The sequence below is a fragment of the Budorcas taxicolor genome, chromosome 16 (genome assembly GCF_023091745.1).
Source record: "Budorcas taxicolor isolate Tak-1 chromosome 16, Takin1.1, whole genome shotgun sequence".
Classification (NCBI taxonomy): Eukaryota; Metazoa; Chordata; class Mammalia; order Artiodactyla; family Bovidae; genus Budorcas; species Budorcas taxicolor.
The window spans coordinates 31,965,151-31,985,832 of record NC_068925.1 but is presented as its reverse complement, the minus strand read 5'-3'; the positions used below and the strand labels follow the sequence as shown (position 1 = coordinate 31,985,832).

Below are 20,682 nucleotides of genomic sequence, written 5' to 3'. Positions count from 1 at the left end.
AGAATTAATCACATTTCGTATACTTGGGATTCTGCTGTCACTGAAAATAAAGATGGAAGGATTGCAATGTCAATATTCTAAAAACCAACATCAAAATAAGCATCCAATCTAGGATTCATCCACAAAAATGTAAAATTACTTCCTTGCCTAAGATTTTAAAAGCTTAATCACACTAAAAAAATTTTAAAGCACTCATTCTATATTTATATAACAGAACAAAGTTATTTCTAACATCAGTATATATTTTCAATTGTTCAAAAATACTGAATGTTGAGAATTCCCTGGCAGTCCAGTGATTAAGGCTTGATACTTTCACTGTTATGTGCCTGGGTTTGATTCCTGGTTGTGTAACTAAGATCTTATAAGCCACGCAATGGGCCAAAACAAAAGAGACAAACAAAAACATTCACAAGTATAGGCCTACATGGTCTTCATGGGCTTTCCATTTCACAGAATGGACTCATATTCTAGTAAACATATTAAATTATGACATGAGTAGAAAAGTCAAAGTATAAAATATATGCAGATAAAAACATCAGAACAGGCACTTGTATTATTATACGACTCCAGTCAAGCATCTGGAGAAGGAAATGGCAACCCACTCCAGTATCTTGCCTGGAGACTCCCAGGGATGGAGGAGCCTGGTGGGCTGCTCTCTATGGGGTCGCACAGAGTCAGACATGGCTGAAGTGACTTAGCAGCAGCAGCAGCAGCAACAGTCAAGCGTCAGTTCAGTGATTGGCCAGTTTATCACAAAAGGGAATAGAACAGCCAAAACGTGCACTATGTCAAATACATCGGAAGTGAATTGAATGGCTGCATGAGGATAAATGGCAGTGTGACTACTACCCTTATTTCCTCTACTTACCAGGAAGGAAGTTTCAGGATGCTATTTTTTCTCTCATGCTCTGTGTCTACGGTAATCTGAACACCTGCTCAAGTTATTGGGTTTTGAAATTCCATTTAGGAGAGAGCAAGCTGAACTGTGTGAATGGGTATTTTGCATAGAAATGTTCCCAGGGACACTAATTAGGTTTTGGAAAAGAGGAAGTCAGTCACTTGCTAAATGGCCTCATGGCCAAAAGATAAATTTCACAGCACTCTTCCTATGAATTACAATTTAGCCAAGTAGATTCCAACCAGTTCTAGAAACAGAAGGGCAAATGGGCCCCCACAAACTTCAGTTCAGTAAAGCCCATTAAAGAAACAGTTGGTCCCTGCAAGAGGGGCTGGGGTGGGGAAGAGAAAGGCAAACTTAACCACAAATGTGCTCTGACTTAGGGAAAGCTAGACACATATGGAAATCCAGGTTTTAAAAATAGAGCAAGTTTACCAAAATAAATTTTCCTCCACAAAAAAATTCAGGACCTTCTTAATCTTCAAATTTTCCTACTTCACATAATCTGATATCTATGAAAGTTATTCATAAGCAATATTTTCAAAAAATGTACAGTATACTATTTAATACCTATTTTATCATTTAATGCCTAACGCTTATCATTTTGTTATAAATACGACAATGACAATGTTAGTCACTCAGTCATGTCCGATTCTTTGCGACCCCATGGACTGTAGCCTGCAAGGCCCCTCTGTCCATTGAATTCTTCAGGCAAGAATACGAGAGTGGATTGCCATTCCATTCTCCAGGTGATCTTCCTGAACCAGGGTTCAAACCCTGGTCTCCTGCATTGCAGGCAGATTCTTCACTGTCTCTGTCACCAAGAAAGCCCCTAGTAAACTGGTAATTTTTTAAGATCTGCTTTTTTAAAAATCATGAATCCTTTGATTCTTCACAGAGGACCAGAATGATAAGAGATAAAAAAACTATCAAAAAGGAGAAAATTACATGATTAGAATGGGAGGAAAGACTTCCCAGTGTCTGGATGTGAGATACTGCCAGTCATCTTGGGCAGCCGTTCAACCATGATGGACTGGAACCTCTGACTATGCCCTTTTGTGATAAACTGCCCAACTCCTGACAACAGCTCCTGGCTGGAGGGATGAAAGGATAGACGTTACTGCTCTTAGATTTTTTTAATCTGCTTTTTTTGTACTTCTACTTTCTCATTCCTGTCATAATGGAACATGTCCAAGGAAGTTGAGAAAGGGGGGCATTTGAAGTGAATCTTGAAGAATGAAAAGGAATTTGCCAGGAAGAATAGAAAGAGCTGCACATACAAACACTGGAATTGGGAAAGGAATCTTTACTCTTAGGGAAATGACAAATGGCAAGAGTTTAAAGTACTTTGAATCCTATTCAACTAATGCTGATAACTATTAGTATATACGTGAATTATCACACTCACTACACCACTATATTATTTCGTAATTGAAAACATGAAGTTGTTTTCAAAAGAAACTTTTAAATACCAAGATCATCTAACACTCCTTGCCATGTAGAAAATACCCTCCCAATAAACTGAAAGAACTATAACTCTAACTATACAGCTTCTACAAAATTCAAAGGACTTTGCAAGCTTCTCTTTAGTGACTTTCAGGAGGTAAGAAGTGACAAAAAATATCTAAAGATCACTGGCATATGAGGAAAATATTTTCAGCATAGAAAAAAATTATGTTTAGCAAGTATCTGAAGAAAAGCTAGAAGCCTGCCTGACAACCATTAGCAAACACACATAGATATCTTCTAGGAATGGAATTCCAAAATCTGATTACATCCTTGCTGCTGCTGCTGCTGCTGCTAAGTTGCTTCAGTCGTATCCGACTCTGTGCGACCCCATAGATGGCAGCCCACCAGGCTCCTCCATCCCTGGGATTCTTCAAGCAAGAATACTAGAGTGGGTTGCCATTTCCTTCTCCAAAGCAGAAGCCCACTCAACTACTGCTGATGATTAGCATTCAAAGCTAAATTTCCTCTGTCAAATCAGAATGACTTACAGGTATAAGCACATTACCTTAGGATCCAAAGGAACACAATGATTTCTACCTCCTTGCTTACATATCTACACACGCATGTGTGTGTGCACGCATGCACACACACACACACACACACACACACACACACACACACACCAGCAGCCATAACCAGGCTTTGCTGATTAGTCACACTGACTTTGATAACCTCTCCTTGTGTGTTCTCATATTTACTGGCAGCTTTACAAATGGGCTCAAAATAGCTTAGCCTGTCAAAAATAATTCCCTATCCAGAGGACATACTTGCCCTGCCTACATTCATTTGCTACTGTCATAGCAGCAATGCTTCAGATATCACCAGGCTTTGGAAGTGTGAAGAAACACATTGACGATGCAATAATGTGAAAAAGGAAAAGCAAGATATCAGTGACAATGTAACAATGTAAAGGAGAGAAAGAATGCATTGATTAAATCCTTGCAACTTACTAGTTACTATGCAAGGTGCTAAGAAAATGGTTACACCCCTCAAGTTAGTCTATCCAAGCAGTCACCCAGTTCCAGAAAAGGAGCAAGGAATGAGGCCTGCAGAGCCTTCAAATGCCATATTTTAAAACCTTGATTTTATATAATAGGCAGTAGGAAATCAACATTTTAAAGCAGGAGAATACAAATGATCAGATTAATTATATATATATATATAAGTGAAGTGAAATGAAGTGAAAGTTCCTCAGTCGTGTCTGACTCTTTGCAACCAGAGTGGGTAGCCTTTCCCTTCTCCAGGGGATCTTACCAACCCAGGGATTGAACCCAGGTCTCCTGCATTGCAGGCAGATTCTTTACCAGCTGAACCACAAGGAAAGCCCATTTATCTCTAAAGGCGATATCAAAAATGGGTTGAGATCCAGGAAAGGAGAAGCAAAAAAGATTAGACAGGCCACATAGGCAGGATAAAAAGAACCTTAATTAGGCCAGAGGCAAAAAATAGAAAAAGAGAGAAAAGAAAAAAAAAAAAACAGAATTAAGAGATATTTCAAAAGCAGCATAAGCAGGGCATATAGAAGGCAAGAGAGAGGGAAAATTCATTGAGAGACATCTCTGATATTCCTGATGTGGCTGACTCAGGAGACTGCCACGCCAAGAGGAAAGACAGAAAAGGTAGATAAAAAGCCCATCCTATTGAGGAGAAGGAGAAGACAACACTTTTAAGTATTGTTCATGATGAATCTGAAGTTAAAACAGATTACGCAAGTGAAGGTTTTTATTAAGTAGAAAATATGAGACTGAAGATCAGAGGAAATAGTAAGGCTCAGCAAGTTAGGCCATGACAGCGGAATGCTTGTCATTCAACAGGTATAAAGAGAATTAACAAATTATGATTTTTTTTTAAACAAAATGGTAAGAGGTGTAGAAGGTAAAACAGGGGCAGGTCACGCCACAAAAGGCAATTCAAAGATTTCTAAAATTTGGACACTATCACACCATAAGATCTGCATTCTTAAGGTTTAAGTGGGTACTGTTCTATGGACTCTTGGACAAACAAAACAAGAAAATCCACACAATCACCTATTATTATAAAAACTCCCGAGGCACCAAAACAACATAGCCTACCAATTTCTCTCTAAACCTGAAACACCAAGAGCCCATGAAAGGCTGTGAAGGATGCAACAGGCCCCAGGACACCACCCAGCAAGTAACACGGGCCTCTTCAGACACTGAGTTGGTCCGGCTAATTCAATAAAATACTGCCAGCCATGAGGAGCAGGAGGGGAAGAAAGAAAATGCTGTAAAGGGCATTTTTAATCCTGTTCATAATTCATCAGATCCTAATAAAAGAGCTCTGCATAAACAGAGCCTTGGTAATCTTTTCCTATAACATCAAAACTAAAACCAAATGTTAATTAAAATTAAACCAGCACCCACAATTGTCAAATCTGGTTATACGCAGTTTCAATGCTTTTATTTGACAAGTATTTCTTCAAAACATAGTATTTCTAAATTATTTGCCTATGTCACTCATGTCATAAACTTTAAAGGTATAACAGAAAAATAGGTGTCAAAGAAGCCAAAGATGATTTTACCCTTTACTATATATATTCTATTGTATTATAAAATGTTTTAATCCATAAATGTAAGTATTTACAGAATTACAAGAAAAAACACATCCAATAATGGCTTGAAAACAAGACAGACAAAGTTGAAGGCTCTTGAATGATTACTATTTTAATATGCAGTACTTCAAGGTTGTAGAATCTAGATTTCAAAAAGTATCTTAACTCTATGAAAATTTCATTTCAATTACCTTTATCTTCACCTACAGTTGTGGCAGCATCAGCTAAGAAATATTTGATAGGAAAAACCCACCCTCCCCTGACCCCTCATGCTATCACTTATTTAGATTTGAATATATGAAGGAGAGGTGTAAGACATGAGGCACCACCTCTATGAAAACAGAAGGAATCCCAATTAAATAATTTAAATATTTAATTTAAATAATACTATAGCAGTGCTTTAGTATTAGTGATAGAAATCTTATCAGATACATACTCCCATTTCTTTCACTCTGGTTTTTCTGCTAAGGCTTAGAGTAGTTCATAATTAGACCTTTAATATAGAACATAACACAGAATGCAGTATGGTGGGATGAGGAAAATCTAAAATCATGATACTCAAGTTAAATCTCTGGCACCTTTATTTAAAAACAATATGACCTTAAGCATTCCATCATCTGCAAAAGGAATAATAACAGCTCAGAAGGTTTTTATAAGCAATGAATGTGACTGTATTTGTTAAAGTACTTTGTAGAGTTAAAAATTAAAATAAAAAATAAAATTGGGTGACTCTAGCACTAGGCCACTTGTGATAAATCTTTCAATTGTCCTGAAATGTAAGACAAAGACCTCTGCCTAATACACACTGGTTTCCCAGTAAGTATGGGATCAAAAAAAATGAGCAATACAAGACAAATCCACAAACTGTCAAGTATCTAATACAGCAGTTCTGTTCATAACAGTTATCTGGACGGAATACATCCAGATGGTTTGGAAAGTCACCATCATTTAAACATAGCCAGACAGAAACAGAAGATATTAAGAAGAGGTGGCAAGAATACACGGAAGAACTGTACAAAAATGATCTTCATGACCCAGATAATCATGATGATGTGATCACTAATCTAGAGCCAGACATCTTGGAATGTGAAGTCAAGTGGGCCTTAGAAAGCATCACTATGAACAAAGCTAGTGGACGTGATGGAATTCCAGTTGAGCTGTTTCAAATCCTGAAAGATGATGCTCTGAAAGTGCTACACTCAATAAGCCAGCAAATTTGGAAAACTCAGCAGTGGCCACAGGACTGCAAAAGGTCAGTTTTCATTCCAATTCCACAGAAAGGCAATGCCAAAGAATGCTCAAACTACCGCACAATGGCACTAATCTCACATGCTAGTAAAATAATGCTCAAAATTCTCCAAGCCAGGCTTCAGCAATACGTGAACCGTGAACTTCCTGATGTTCAAGCTGGTTTTAGAAAAGGAAGAGGAACCAGAGATCACATTGCCAACATCCCCTGGATCATGGAAAAAGCAAGAGAGTTCCAGAAAAACATCTATTTTTGTTTTATTGACTATGCCAAAGCCTTTGACTGTGTGGATCACAATCAACTGTGGAAAATTCTGAAAGAGATGGGAATACCAGACCACCTAACCTGCCTCTTGAGAAATCTGTATGCAGGCCAGGAAGCAACAGTTAGAACTGGACATGGAAAAACAGACTGGTTTCAAATAGGAAAAGGAGTACGTCAAGGCTGTATATTGTCACCCTGCTTATTTAACTTACATGCAGAGTACATCATGAGAAATGCTGGGCTGGAAGAAACACAAGCCGAAATCAAGATTGCTGGGAGAAATATCAATAACCTCAGATATGCAGATGACACCACTCTTAGGGCAGAAGGTGGAGAGGAGCTAAAAAGCCTCTTGATGAAAGTGAAAGAGGAGAGTGAAAAAGTTGGCTTAAAACTCAACATTCAGAAAACGAAGATCATGGCATCCGGTCCCATCACTTCAAGGGAAATAGATGGGGAAACAGTGGAAACAGTGTCAGACTTTATTTTTTTGGGCTCCAAAGTCACTGCACATGGTGACTGCAGCCATGAAATTAAAAGACGCTTACTCCTTGGAAGAAAAGTTATGACCAACCTAGATAGTATATTCAAAAGCAGAGACATTACTTTGCCGACTAAGGTCCGTCTAGTCAAGGCTATGGTTTTTCCTGTGGTCATGTATGGATGTGAGAGTTGGACTGAGAAGAAGGCTGAGTGCCAAAGAATTGATGCTTTTGAACTGTGGTGTTGGAGAAGACTCTTAGGAGTCCCTTGGACTGCAAGGAGATCCAACCAGTCCATTCTGAAGGAAATCAGCCCTGGGATTTCTTTGGAAGGAATGATGCTGAAGCTGAAACTCCAGTACTTCGGCCACCTCATGCGAAGAGTTGACTCATTGGAAAAGACTCTGATGCTGGGAGGGATTGGGGGCAGGAGGAGAAGGGGACAGCCGAGGATGAGATGGCTGGATGGCATCACTGACTCGATGGACGTGAGTCTGAGTGAACTCTGGGAGATGGTGATGGACAGGGATACCTGGTGTGCTGCAATTCATGAGGTCGCAAAGAGTCGGACACGACTGAGCAACTGAACTGAACTGAGACAGAATCTCTGAGACTGAAACTCATCTTTATAGAAACAATCTAGTCTAGTTTCTAATGCTGACAAGAGTAATCCTACAGTGTAACTTATTCTTAATTTCCTGGCTTTATACTGATAACTTTCAATATAAGGAATAGAGAAGTGTGGACCCAGGGAAATGGGAAGATGTCAGTGAAAGAGTATATACCCAGCTATAAGATGAACAAATTCTGAGAATCAATTGGACAGCACGGTGATTATAGCTGATAATACTGTTTTATATTTAAAAATTGCTACATGAGTAGATCTTAACTGTTCTCACCACACACACACAAAGGTAATTATGTGATGTAATGGAGATGTTAGCTAACCGTACAGTCAGAATCATTCTGTAATATGTAAGTATATCAAAGCAACACACTGTACATATTAAACTTACACAGTGCTATATGTCAATTACATCTCAATAAAGCTAGAAAAAATATATAAGGAATAGATACTGATGAAGATTTGTTTGTGACATTAAGTTGTTTGCTCCATCACAGTTTTACTTCAACTTAGAAACTAATTCTTGAACACTCAGGCATTAGATAGGAGAAGAAGCATTTGACTGAGCTCCAAAGACTTAAATTTTAGCATCCATCCTGTCACAGGGTGACTTTTTTTCACCAACCTTCTCTTAACTGTGACTGATACATCATGGAAAGAGGTAGAGGAGAGGAAGCGGGGAGGCTAGGGAACTGGCTAGTTTCTGTGATCTTTTCAGGCCTAAAATTGTATGGTTCTCCGATGCTTAAGGAAGGAACTGGGTAACATGACCCCTATTCTCACAAAGTTTACAATCTAGCTGGGAATTTAGGAAATGAAGACATACAGCTAATGAAGAGAGAGAAAATTCACAGTTGTCAAATGATCAGTATAGAAAATACCAGTGGCTACTGATTTTACAGCATGGAAGGATCGATCCTAGTCATTTGGATTCCATCAACGATTTGAGCTGAAATGTTTAAGAATAAGCAGGACCTGGGTAGAGAGGATGGGGAAAGGTATATACTGCATTCTTCCATGATGCACCATGAAGATGACAAACACCGAGTATCTTACAAATCATCAAGCTTTACCTTATTCACGGGGCTTCCCTGGCAGCTCAGTTGGTAAAGAATCTGCCTGCAGTGTGGGAGACCCGAGTTCAATCACTAGGTTGGGAAGAGCCCTGGAGAAGGAAATGGCCACCCACTCCAGTATTCTTGCCTGGACAATTCCATGGACAGAGACGCCTGGCAGGCTACAGTCCATGGGGTCGCAAAGAGTTGGACACAGCTGAGTGACTAACACTTTCACTTTATCTTATTCATGGGGATAACCCATCCTGACATGTGCTTCTAACCTGGAATGACACACTTGCAGGACAGGAAGCTCAAAGCTATGCCAAGGCAGCCTGATACATCCTTGGACCACTCTAATGACAAAGCTCTTCTAGGTACTGAGCCATAGACAGCTTGCCCAATATGACAGGGCTTTCTGTTCTTCCTTCCTCATACTGTACAAAGAACAGCTATCTACATATGTATGTTTAATATGTAACACTAGGTACTGAAGAAAAATTTAATGAAAATTGATCCTTTCAGATAGTAATTGGGCTATTTTCTCTCCTGATCAGGCCACATTTTTTCATCTGACTTACAGAAGCCATCCCCACACTTACCTGCTTACCTTTATAACATAACACCTTATTTTCTACATCATGTAGCAATGTCTAGTTACTGCCTTCAAAACTATCACTCTGTTTCTCCCTGATATAAAATTTAACAGAAGTTTATCATATCATAATTTTTCACTACTATTAGTGTTATACCCCTAAAACTTTTTTTCCTCCCATAAGAGGTCCATCTCATTCATAACACAAATAGTCAAAGCACAATAAAATCTGAAGGCAATATCCACAATCTAAGAAAAAGATCTGAAGACTCAAACAAAAATTTTCTAAACGTGAGTTATACATCTAAAATAATTCTACTAGAAAACTGTGCTCTTACATTTCTTTTCAAGGCAAAATAACAAACTATACCATCTGCAGTTAAAAAAAAACAAAACAAAAAACTAATAATGATAGTTTATGATAAATAAGATGTTAATAAAGTATATATTTTTTCTATTTAAGAGTTTTTTTTCTTCCTAATCCTTAGTGATATACTACATCTTTTCTACTACATTACTGAATTAAAACATCTTAAATTCATTGAATCAAATGTTTTGGGGATAAAACATAATAAATTCAAGAGATAATTACTGTATACACATTGTGCTTACAATTGTCACTGGGAATGTAAAACTGTAGAACCAATGGTATGTTAAAAAGTAACAGTAACTGTTAAAAGTAATTTAAATAAAATATTTCCTATCTTTTTTTTAATTAGGGAAGTTTCGACAGCATGTGCTATCTCCTATTGTGCACACACACACACAAAAATCTTTTGGCTACAAAAAATAATTTAAGGATTGGCAAGCAATGGCCCATGGACCAAATCTGATCCACCACCTGTTTCTGCATAGACTGCAAGACAAGAATGTTTTCTTTCATTTGTAAAAGGTTGGGAAAAAATAAAAAGAATAATATTTGAGTACAAGTGAAGTTATATGAAAATCAACGCTCTATTTATGTAAACAAAGTTTTATTGGAAGACATCCATGCCAGTTCACTTATATTTTATCCATGGATGCTTTCAACTATAATGGAAGAGTTAAGGAGTTGCCATGGAAACCATGAGTAGCCCTCTCATCGTGCATTACAAATTGGCAGTAATAATTCACTTTTGCTTCTTGGCCTAAAAGTCTAAAATATTTACTATGTGGATTTTTGCAGAAAAAATTTGATGAACTCTGGAATAATTAATGTAATGATTTATAATTTCCTGAAGAATTTGTGAATAGGGCAGCTTCTGTGATTCTGAGCTATCAACTGAACTTCTTGAATTTTACCATAATATAGATTCTTTTTTTATCTAGTCTTATATATTTATAGTAATAATTTAAAAATATATTTAACTAAGGATTCTCCATAAAACAGAAAATGTACAGTTTTTATACATTCTTTGACCCAGTCAATAATTAAATGCCTACTGTGTACCATGAAGATTCCCAGGGATTCAAAATAAATAAATTGCTAGCTCTAAGAAGTCACACTCTAGTAGGGAGACACAGTACTCTAATAGAAGTTTTTGTCACTAGAGGGAAAGGCAAAGCAATGAAAGTAAAGTCTGCCATTCCGTAATGACAGATTATCATTTTTAAAATATTACCTCTATCTGAATTATTGGCAAGTTATACACTCAAATAGATAAGGCAACAAGGCTTAGCAAACACTTTTATCCATCAGTAGTTTTAATCAAAGTATTGGCCTCATATATGTAATTAACCTTGAGCAACGCAGGTATACATAAAAATGTTGATTAAGAATTTAATAATTATCCTTCTGAACTTCAGAAGTTAGCTGGCATCTGGTCCTTAACTATGATAAACAGACATCCATTCATCACAGGTTATTTATACATAAATGAAGAGAAATAGTAACTGAATGGTTAATAATGAAGAATAGAATAGATAAATATCACTAAAAATACATGACTTGTTTTGTTTTGAAATCCCAAGTGTCCTACAAATGTCACTTTGCTTGGAAGAACATTTTTGAGAATAATCATCTCTTGAATCTACTCAGACAGTCAATCTATTGTATAAAAAAAAACATAAATCATAAATGCATCAGCTCCTCATAATTAGAATGCCAAGATCTACATGCAGTTAAGTATGTTGGCTGTTTGCCCATTTTACTTAAAACCTGAATAAAAGTAAAATCCCAAAAATTAAGTCTTCTAACAGCTGTTCTGAGCAAGACAAGAGAGATGTGTTATCTAGCAGCTACCTCCAAATGTTGAGATACATGCACCCTGGTGATTAGAGGTTAGCAATCCTGGTGTGTCTGCTCGCTTTTAGTATTAAATATTTAATGGCATATTTTTCCTTAATGGAATCCAGGCACATCTGATCAGTCACTGGGATCATTTAGTAATGCAGTCAAAGTTATCATACTGCCATTTCATATAAACTTTGTAATTAGATAATCCATCATGTTACTAATTCAAAAGATTGCTTTCTTGACTACTTTAGAGCATGCTACAGTAGTGAAATCCAACTGAGCTGATCAACGAAAAGGTTCTAAAATCGGGTCCTGCATGAACTTGAAACCTTCAAGCGGCAAAGGCACACACACACTCCTGACCTTTCAAACAACAGAGGCCTATTTGTCCCACAAATTAACCTAACGGCAACACTGAAGTAAGAAGGCACCCTACATCCAGAATGAGAGGGCTAACTAGATGAAAAATTTAAGATTAAAAACTGAATATGTCAAAAACAAATCTGTTCTTCCTTTTTACTGAAGTATACCATTCTTCAGCAAATAGATCCAAAAAGGGATTATTTAGTTATTTTTTCCACCATGCTGACTTATATACTTTGCTAAAAGTATGAGGTTATGGCAGAATACCAGGGACTATTTATTAACACTCAAATGGCATATACCAAATGCAAGCATATGCTCTTTAATATATTACCATGTGTGTCTTATTTCTAACACATTTTGATTAAAAATATTAAATCGCTATTTATTTCCATCCTATGAATTAGCAAGATTCTTGTTCTAACCCATTCTTCACTGCATCTCCAATAAAAAGTAAATCTCTTCCTGTAAAAAGAATTTACTCAGAATGAAACTCAATGTAAACTCTAAGTATCATAATACAAAAAAAACCTTCTAAAATTCTCACTTTCAGATCTATGCAATCACAGTATACATTGCAAAGCCAGTTGCCACTAATAGCATGAGTCTGGAAGGCAAGATCAGGAGGTCACAGATGTACCCTTAAGAATAAAAAGAACGTTCTACCAGGAAAACTATTATTTTGTTTAAAAGAAAAAAAAAATCTTCTCAAACAGATGTGGAATTGCTAATCAAAAAATTCTGCTGCAGTTATATATTATCGAGTTAAAAAGTACTTTGTAGAGCTTTGGCAGCAATAACAATGACATATGTTTTGTGGTCAGAAAAGTCACTTTTATTCTTGTTGCTTCCAATTTAATATCTGGCTTTGAAACATTTTGCGCAACTCGTCCATTTTCTATTTTATTGTTCAGAGCTTATCATATTCTCATCAGTCTACCAAACACATTTTTAGAAAAGGAAGTTCTAAGTCCAGGAAAAAAATAAGTATATATTTTTAAAACTCTGTACAATAATTTCTAAAAAATATACTCTATGCATTGGAAATAAGCTCAAAACTAAGTCTACTGACACTAAATTTAGAAAGACCATTACCAATAATTACCAGTGTACGTTTGAGGGGATAGAATAGAGGAAATGCCATACATGTCATTTCAGTAAACTATGCCAAGACAACTAACAAAACTCTTATAATTTAATTTCATCCTTTTAAGATTCACGTGTAAGAAACATTTCAATCATCATAGAAAGCCTGCTTTTATATTTCCTCCATGAAATCCCAAGGAACTACTCTGAAATCATGAAGTTGTGATCAATGTAGGACACAGCAAATGATTTTTGATCATGATAGCTACAGGCTGAAACGAAGCCAGTTACTAGTCGAAAGGTACTATTCTCTGTTTGCAAAATTTTCTTCTCAATAACAGAGGTAATTCTGAGTATGGGACACCAGCACCGGACACAACTGTATGCAAGTATCTGTGACTCTGATTTACAGACAGCTGCAGATTACACTCCTGTTTTACACTGGAACACAAATAAAGATGGAAAACGTGGCAGTATTGGCAGAAATTAATAACATGCGTCAGACACCCTAAGTACTTTACAGTTAATCCTCACTTTAATCTATAATTATTATTATTTTCTGTGTTTTCTGTTTGTCTGCTCAGTTACTGAGCCATGTCTGACTCTTTGTGACCCCATGGGCTGTAGCCCACCAGGCTCCTCTGTCCATGGGATTTTCCAGGCAAGAATACTGGAGTGGGTTGCCATTTCCTCCTCCAGAGGATCTTGCCAACCCAGGGACTGAACCCATATCTCTTGTGTCTCCTGCATAGGCAGACAGATTCTTAACCACTAAGTCACCAGTATTATGATTATCATTCCCATTTACAGATAAGGAAATCGAGGTTGAGAGAATTTCACTTACTTGTCTGAAAAAATGACTTAACCATCACACTACTACTCAGCCTCCCATTTAAACTTGTCCTCTAACTGTCATTTTCTCACCTTTTAAAAGCTTATATTCATGACTATGCATACATACTATCTGCATATTTGTAGCAAATGTTTAGAGCTCAATCAATAGATTGAACCATAGGAGTTGTCTTACCAGTATAAATCCATTTTGAAATAGAACCAGAAGTTCTACTTCAAAATAGAAGTGGGGGAAAAAAAAAGCTGGGGAGTGGGAAGGAGGAAGGGCCTGTAGAAATGAAAACATACATTTTCCCTTCTCTAAACAATCTGAAAAAGAGCCAGTAGAGATGAGTCTGGTCTCTATTTTTGATGAAGATACAGATAATCACACGCCATCACTATTCTCACAAATATCCGCAGTATATCTCCTATCCTTTGGCCACCTTCAATACCATCATTGGTAAACCACCACTTTCCTCACACCTGATGCTTTAATTTCCATTCAGCCCCACTCTCAAGTAAGATACAATCTAAAATTTTTTTAAAAAATCATTAAGCAAATAAAGCTACAGGCAAACCACTCCCACCTTTCCATCCAACCAGATCATCACTCTGCAGCCACCCTATTTAGAAGTTCTGGAGGCACTACCACCCTCTCTAATTTCTATTACTACGGAAAATAAGCTGCATTTTAAGCATCAAAGCTTTCATTCAACTCCAACTGTAATCACTAACTGAAAATGCGTACAACTGAAACATGTATTCCACTGGTAACAACTGCCTTTTCAAATATCCTTTACAGGAAGCCAATGAATTTTTCTTAGCACAGGGGGTTAGAGGAGCTGTACCCCCTTGCTCCCCACAGGTATTTCTAGACCATTTTCTCTAATTGTTTCCAAACACCATCTTCTCTTCTGAAATGCATGCCATTAATTTCTGCTTCCTATGTGAAGTTCTCCTTGATTTCTTACCCTAGAAAAATTTCTCCTTCCCACTTAATTTTTACAACCAGGCAACAAATTCCTAAGTGGACAGGATATTTTATACAGCAAATTCCTAGCCTCTGAATCCCAATTTGTCAATTGCTCTGTGTGGGGGTGGGGGGAGTGGGGGGCTGATACTGCTAATAAGGAAGTGGTGAAAACCAGGGATACTTGGAAACATAACTGGAAAAAGACTACACTATAATGTCTTCAGAGTAATGAAGTGGGGCAGGGGGGTGGGCAGGGGGGTGGGGAGGGGGCCGTGATAAACTTTCTAAGTAAAACCAAGTCTTGAGCAGCAGAAGCACAAGAGGCACTAAGAATCTAGCCCCCAAACAAATATACACTATTTTTCAACAGAAAACCCCAGAGTGTTCAAAATATTAACTGCCAACTTTTGAGTAATTAATCATGGATTGCTACTAGAAAAAGCTATCTGCTCAGCAGAGAAGAAACGTGTTCCTAGGATTAAGAACCTTCTCATCCTCCACCAACGCCTTTCATTTCCAGGTAGTGCAAGTTTGATAAATATCTGCATATCCCCAAGAAAGACTTTTGACTTGCTGAGGTTCTTTGCCTTGGAACGTAATTTTCAGAGTTAGATTAGCCACATATTTCTATAACCCTGGCCCAAGAGTGCTTTGTACCTAGTTCACCACCAAACAAAAACAAAATAAAGCTTGCATAATTTGATCAATAAATTCACTAACAAACACCTCTCTCAGGAAGCCAAGAGGCCTGATAACAAAAGAGTAATTGTAAGGAATGTTTGGAGATCCAAGTAAAGGAGACAAACACCTGTGTGAAATCTATCAGATACATTAATAAAACAAGTTTGAAAACTACTGATGCCAACTGATAAAAACATGAGGCCTTATCAGAATTGTCTCTCTACTTTTGTGAGTGTTTGGAAAAGCCCATAATCAAAAACTCAAAAAAAATTAAGATAGAAACCAACTTGAAAAAGCTCTCAGAATTCCTTCTGTCTTAAATGACAGTGAGATGAACCGAAACATAAGCTTAGTGTGTCTAATACCTTCAGAGAACCTAAACGAATATAAATGAGTGGGAGGAAAAGCAAAACATAAAGCAGGCTTTTCTTTACTGAGGCCAGATAAAGTCAACTTTCTTTAAAGCATAAATTCGAAAGCTAGTTCCTTAGGCTGACAAATGCAGGTCAGCATGCTGACAGACTGCACACAGGGAAGCAGCAACAGGATGCAAACCTCTCTGTACTGCCCACTTCTTCTCTCTGATTAATTCTTTATTCCAGCAAGACGGAGAGGGCAGTAGCTGGGGATAAAATTTCCTGACCAGCACTCTCCACCCACTTGCAATGCATCTGTCATGATCTACATCATCACACACACTTGCAAAGTTATAAACTTAGTGGTTCATCGCTAAGCTTTACAGGACACTGATGAGCTTAATTCAATCCTAATCTTCTCTTTAAAAAAGAGTGAAGGACAGGAAGGAGGGATGGAGAAGAGGAGGGGAGAGGGAGAAGAGTTTTCTCTTTTAAGGACAAACTTATAAGCAGAAAAAATAACTACAATCTATAAAATATAAACAAAACTTTTACAAGGACGTTCAGGAGCCATAAGTCAATGCTGCTTTCCTCTGATTATTAACATATATATATATATATGTATGTACATATATATAGGTTAGTATATAGGTTAAAGTATAGATTTATATATATTAACCCAAACTTTAAGACAGAAATCACAGATTGAGTTCAATTCCCTCATAAATTACAAAAATGAATATGTTTTACTTTTGCAGCAATAACAAATATAATTTTGTGGGGAGAAGGAAAGCATATTATTAAAATTTTTCCTGGTTAATTGTAATGACAGAATTTCCCCCACTCCAAACAATACAGAGAAAACTTCATTGTAAGATTCATAAGATGAAAACTATTTTAAAAGAAACCAGAGAAATAAGACAGTAATTCACACTTTACATGGAACAATGGAAACCATTTTTAAATAGGTATTATGAACATTTATAAGTCCAGCAATTAGCACTTGAACATTTTCCAACAATAGGGAACGCTAGGAATGAAGTTATAGTCATCATAGGTATACTTTTATCTTTCAGTAGGTGTTACTTTGTATAGTAGGTAACATCAAAAGAGCTTGTGTGTGGTGTATACATAGCACTACTATAGGTAGTAATTTTCAGAAGCATGTGAAATACATATATGTGAAACCTCTCAGATGTATCATAAGCAATCCTTATATTCTGAAATTAATTTAAAATTACAGACAAACCAGAATGTAATGCTAAGATGACAGTATCAGAAAATCATAAGAACATACTCTAAAGAATCAAAATACATTTGGGAAAAACAAAAATAAATCTATAGCCATCATACTAACCACATTTAAATACTTAGAAAATAAGCAGATTATAATATAAAACATATTTTAAATATATTCACAGGATAAATATGTCACTGGATTTGTGCTTATAAAGTGTAAAATTATCAAAAATCACCCTCAAATGTAAAATTTTGCTTATTATTAAAATATATCAATATTTTGAAAGATTGATAAAATATTTAAACAAATCAAAACACACAGTATGGCAAAGTAAGGAAAGCAAACATATGATAATAGTGCAGGACATATTGATTCCTTTATCCCTGTCCCAGGGTAGACATCAAGAATTAATCAGTACATTCTGTCTCTCTGAGCCTAAACAAACCCCAGAAACATTTACAAAAAGTACACTCAGATAACCAGTGCCAAGAGATCATAATGAAATATTAACTTACACCTATTTATATTCCTAATCTAAGATTTGAGTGACTTGAAACATTTAAACAAATTTTTAGGCAATTTAGGAAATCCTTTTCAAATCAGAAATGATTATATCTTCAGTCTATTTAGAATTCACTAAATCAAGAAACGGATTCCAATAATTTTTCCACTTCAAAAGAGTTTCCATTGCTGAAACCACCACCACAAAACTAAATGAACTCAGTGGCAAACTTAAATCTATTAGTAAGAAATAAGAGAACATGTTACTCTCTCTTGAGGAAAGAAAGCACACTCTTTTGAGGGTATGCTTTCCCAGCTAACAGTGAACACTCTTGGCTGTTAATTAGCATAGTGATAAAGCAGGAAAAGTAATACTCTTTTCATTATTAGCAATACATTCTCCCATTTTCTACTCATACAGGCAGGGAAGTGATAAAAACATGAAGAGGCCTGGATTTTCATGGATCAACAACAAAATAAGGAGTAAAGGGTTGATTTATGGCATTAGCAAAGATACCAAAGTTAACACTTACTTTTGCAAAGGCTTCAAAAATGTCAAAAGAAGGTGGCAGCTGAGAAGCATCCTGTATTTCTTCTCTCATGAAATGTTGAAATGTCAATGCAAGTTGCCTGAGGCCCTCTTTCTTATCTTCAGTCAGTTTGTTAATATCTTTTTTAAACAGAAAATAAATAGCAGTATCATACAGTGAAATTTCAGTGGATAATTTTCAGGTATTCAATGGTAGCTATTAAGCCAGATATTTCCTGCCCTAGATTTCATGGGAGATCAGATGTTTGGCAGAAAACAACAAAATTCTGTAAACCAATTATCCTTAATTAAAAAATAAATTTTTTAAATGCCTATCTTTTAATTTTTGACAGCTACAAATCATTATATATACTTAACAGTTAAATTCTGCCAAATGTCATCTACAAAATAAGATCAAACACCTAGCAAAACAAAATACACACACCCACATGAAAAAACAATAAAACCAAAATCAGTAATGATGTCTGTTAGCGGATTGTCTACATTCTCCTGCACACATGCTCAAACCACCATAAATGCTTATTTCGTCAGTGAATTTAAGCAGACTTTTTCATGAAACAGTTTACAATCAGGACATGACCGATTACCATTATCATTTTAAAGGGAAAAAAAAAAAAAGAAACCCAGAAAGCAAAAATTGACAAGTTTGGTTAAATTAAGCTCAAATTGATGACATGTGTCAAGGAGAAAGTATATCAAGAAGAAAACATGGATCAACCAAAGAAATCACATCTTCAAGCTCTTTAAAGAATGAATAAACAAGATATATAAGGTTTCCATTCAAACAGAAGGAGAAAGTTCCAAAGCCAGTATCACTCCTTGAAAAACTCAGTTTCATTTATACCACAAAAGGGTTGTGAAGGCTTAAGAGTGCACAATTCAATTAATAACATTTGAGAGCACTTCACTTAAGGCAGCATGGATGACACTGCTACTGAGCAGGGCTACTGTTCATAGCAAAACTCACTTTAAGAGATGTTAATTATCTTGCAGTAATGTAACAAGAAAAAATGACTAATTAGTTCTCTATTAAAACTTGAAAACATAGATCAAGACGAACTACACCATTACTCTGGTGCTCATGTCAGGTCTACATATTTTCTCTAAATTACTTGTGCAACAGAACAATTAAGCCAATGGTTTCTTAAATAATAATTTATTATCATTGGCACTTAGGATTCCATAACCATAAATCTGGACTAGATCCTCTTATTTGTCTCCATCCAGAAATATTAAACTGTATAGCACATTTACTCCACAAGCTCTTGCTATTTTTGAGCTGAAGTCACTTGCAACTTCAGTGAAGAGGATCTGTGCCAATACGAAAGAAAGATAAACCTTACACTCACTAAACACTCGCACGCAAAGCCTCTCAGTGTTCTCAGGGAGGTTGGCCACTGCCATGGTTCAGGAGTTGAACAACACTCAGTGCTGTCAGAGAGCCCAAGTCATCAGTACCTTCTATTTTCCATATTATCTAAAGGACCAGTGAACCTAAATGTTCCTTGGAGCCCTCCATTCATATTACTGTTCCCTGACATCAAAAAGAAGCCAAGAGTGGAAGAAGAGCACACAGAGGGGAAAATAGAAGTGAAATTATTTTGTCACCTTGACTAAGGGTTATACTCCCCTCACTGCCTAACTTGAGACTCTTCTACAGCGTTTCACAAACCCCTCTATGGCCAAAGCTACCCTGGAATAAATTAAATAAGCTAATGTGTCAGCCTACATAAAAACTTGAAAAGGTTTGTTGCCTCACAAACAGAGACAGAAAAACAAAGGCAAAAATAAAGCAGCTCCTCAGCTCAGCAAATAAATTATAGAACTTTTAAAATGCTGACAGACAATCACTTACTTGATTCCAGATCATAAAATGAGTAAAGTTTTTCCGATTCAGAGGGTGTTTCTTGCATCTGTGAAGAAAGAAGGAAAACACCAAAAACAATTTAAAGTGTTCCAATATATACATGAATATGTTTAGATATCTTTAGATATTTAAATGCAAGTCTGTTAAAAAGACAATTTTCTATATATTCCTTCTCTTCATCATGTTAAAATGTATTGCAACTTGACCCACCAGTTTAATTTCTAAACACAAAATCCTTTTACAAAAAGTTTCCATACTTTTATTTTTTCCCCAGTTCTACCACTGACTTGTGTCATTGCAAGGATTTTATTACTAATTATTACAGAAAAACCAAGATAGATGAATAAAAATAAGAGTTTATTACAAAATGTGCAACCTTGGGCATGTTACTTAACCTTGAGGCAAGAGGAGTCAATTTCCTTCTGTGAAACACACATAAGAAGTAATGTATAACACTGAGTTGTTGTGGTATAAAATATGTTTAACATATAAAGCAATTAGCACATGGCCTGGAAGTAGTAAGTGCTCAATAGAAGGGAGCAATCATTATAACTACTTTTTATTAGATTCTGACTCAGTAGGTTGGGGGTGGAGATTGAGAACTAGTACCTTGGGTGATTCTGAAATAACCTATTTCTGCTCTAACAGTGGTTCTCTATCTTTTCAATATTAATAAAGTTGACAAAGTTCAGGCTCAAATATATTATTATACTTTTAATATCAAGTAATTAAAGGAATGCATAATAACAAAGTTGCTTTCAATTTAC

General features: G+C 36.3%; 1 protein-coding gene across 1 annotated transcript in view; it reads right to left on the bottom strand.

Moving 5' to 3' along the window:
• SMYD3 (SET and MYND domain containing 3) overlaps positions 1 to 20,682 on the bottom strand; it is a 743,898-nt gene that overhangs the window by 537,090 nt on the left and 186,126 nt on the right. The window contains exons 4-5 of the mRNA XM_052653627.1: positions 19,904 to 19,961; positions 18,032 to 18,168 (exon numbers count right to left, since the gene is read on the bottom strand). Coding sequence (XP_052509587.1) covers positions 18,032 to 18,168; positions 19,904 to 19,961 — 195 coding nt within the window. The remainder of the gene's footprint in view (positions 1 to 18,031; positions 18,169 to 19,903; positions 19,962 to 20,682) is intronic.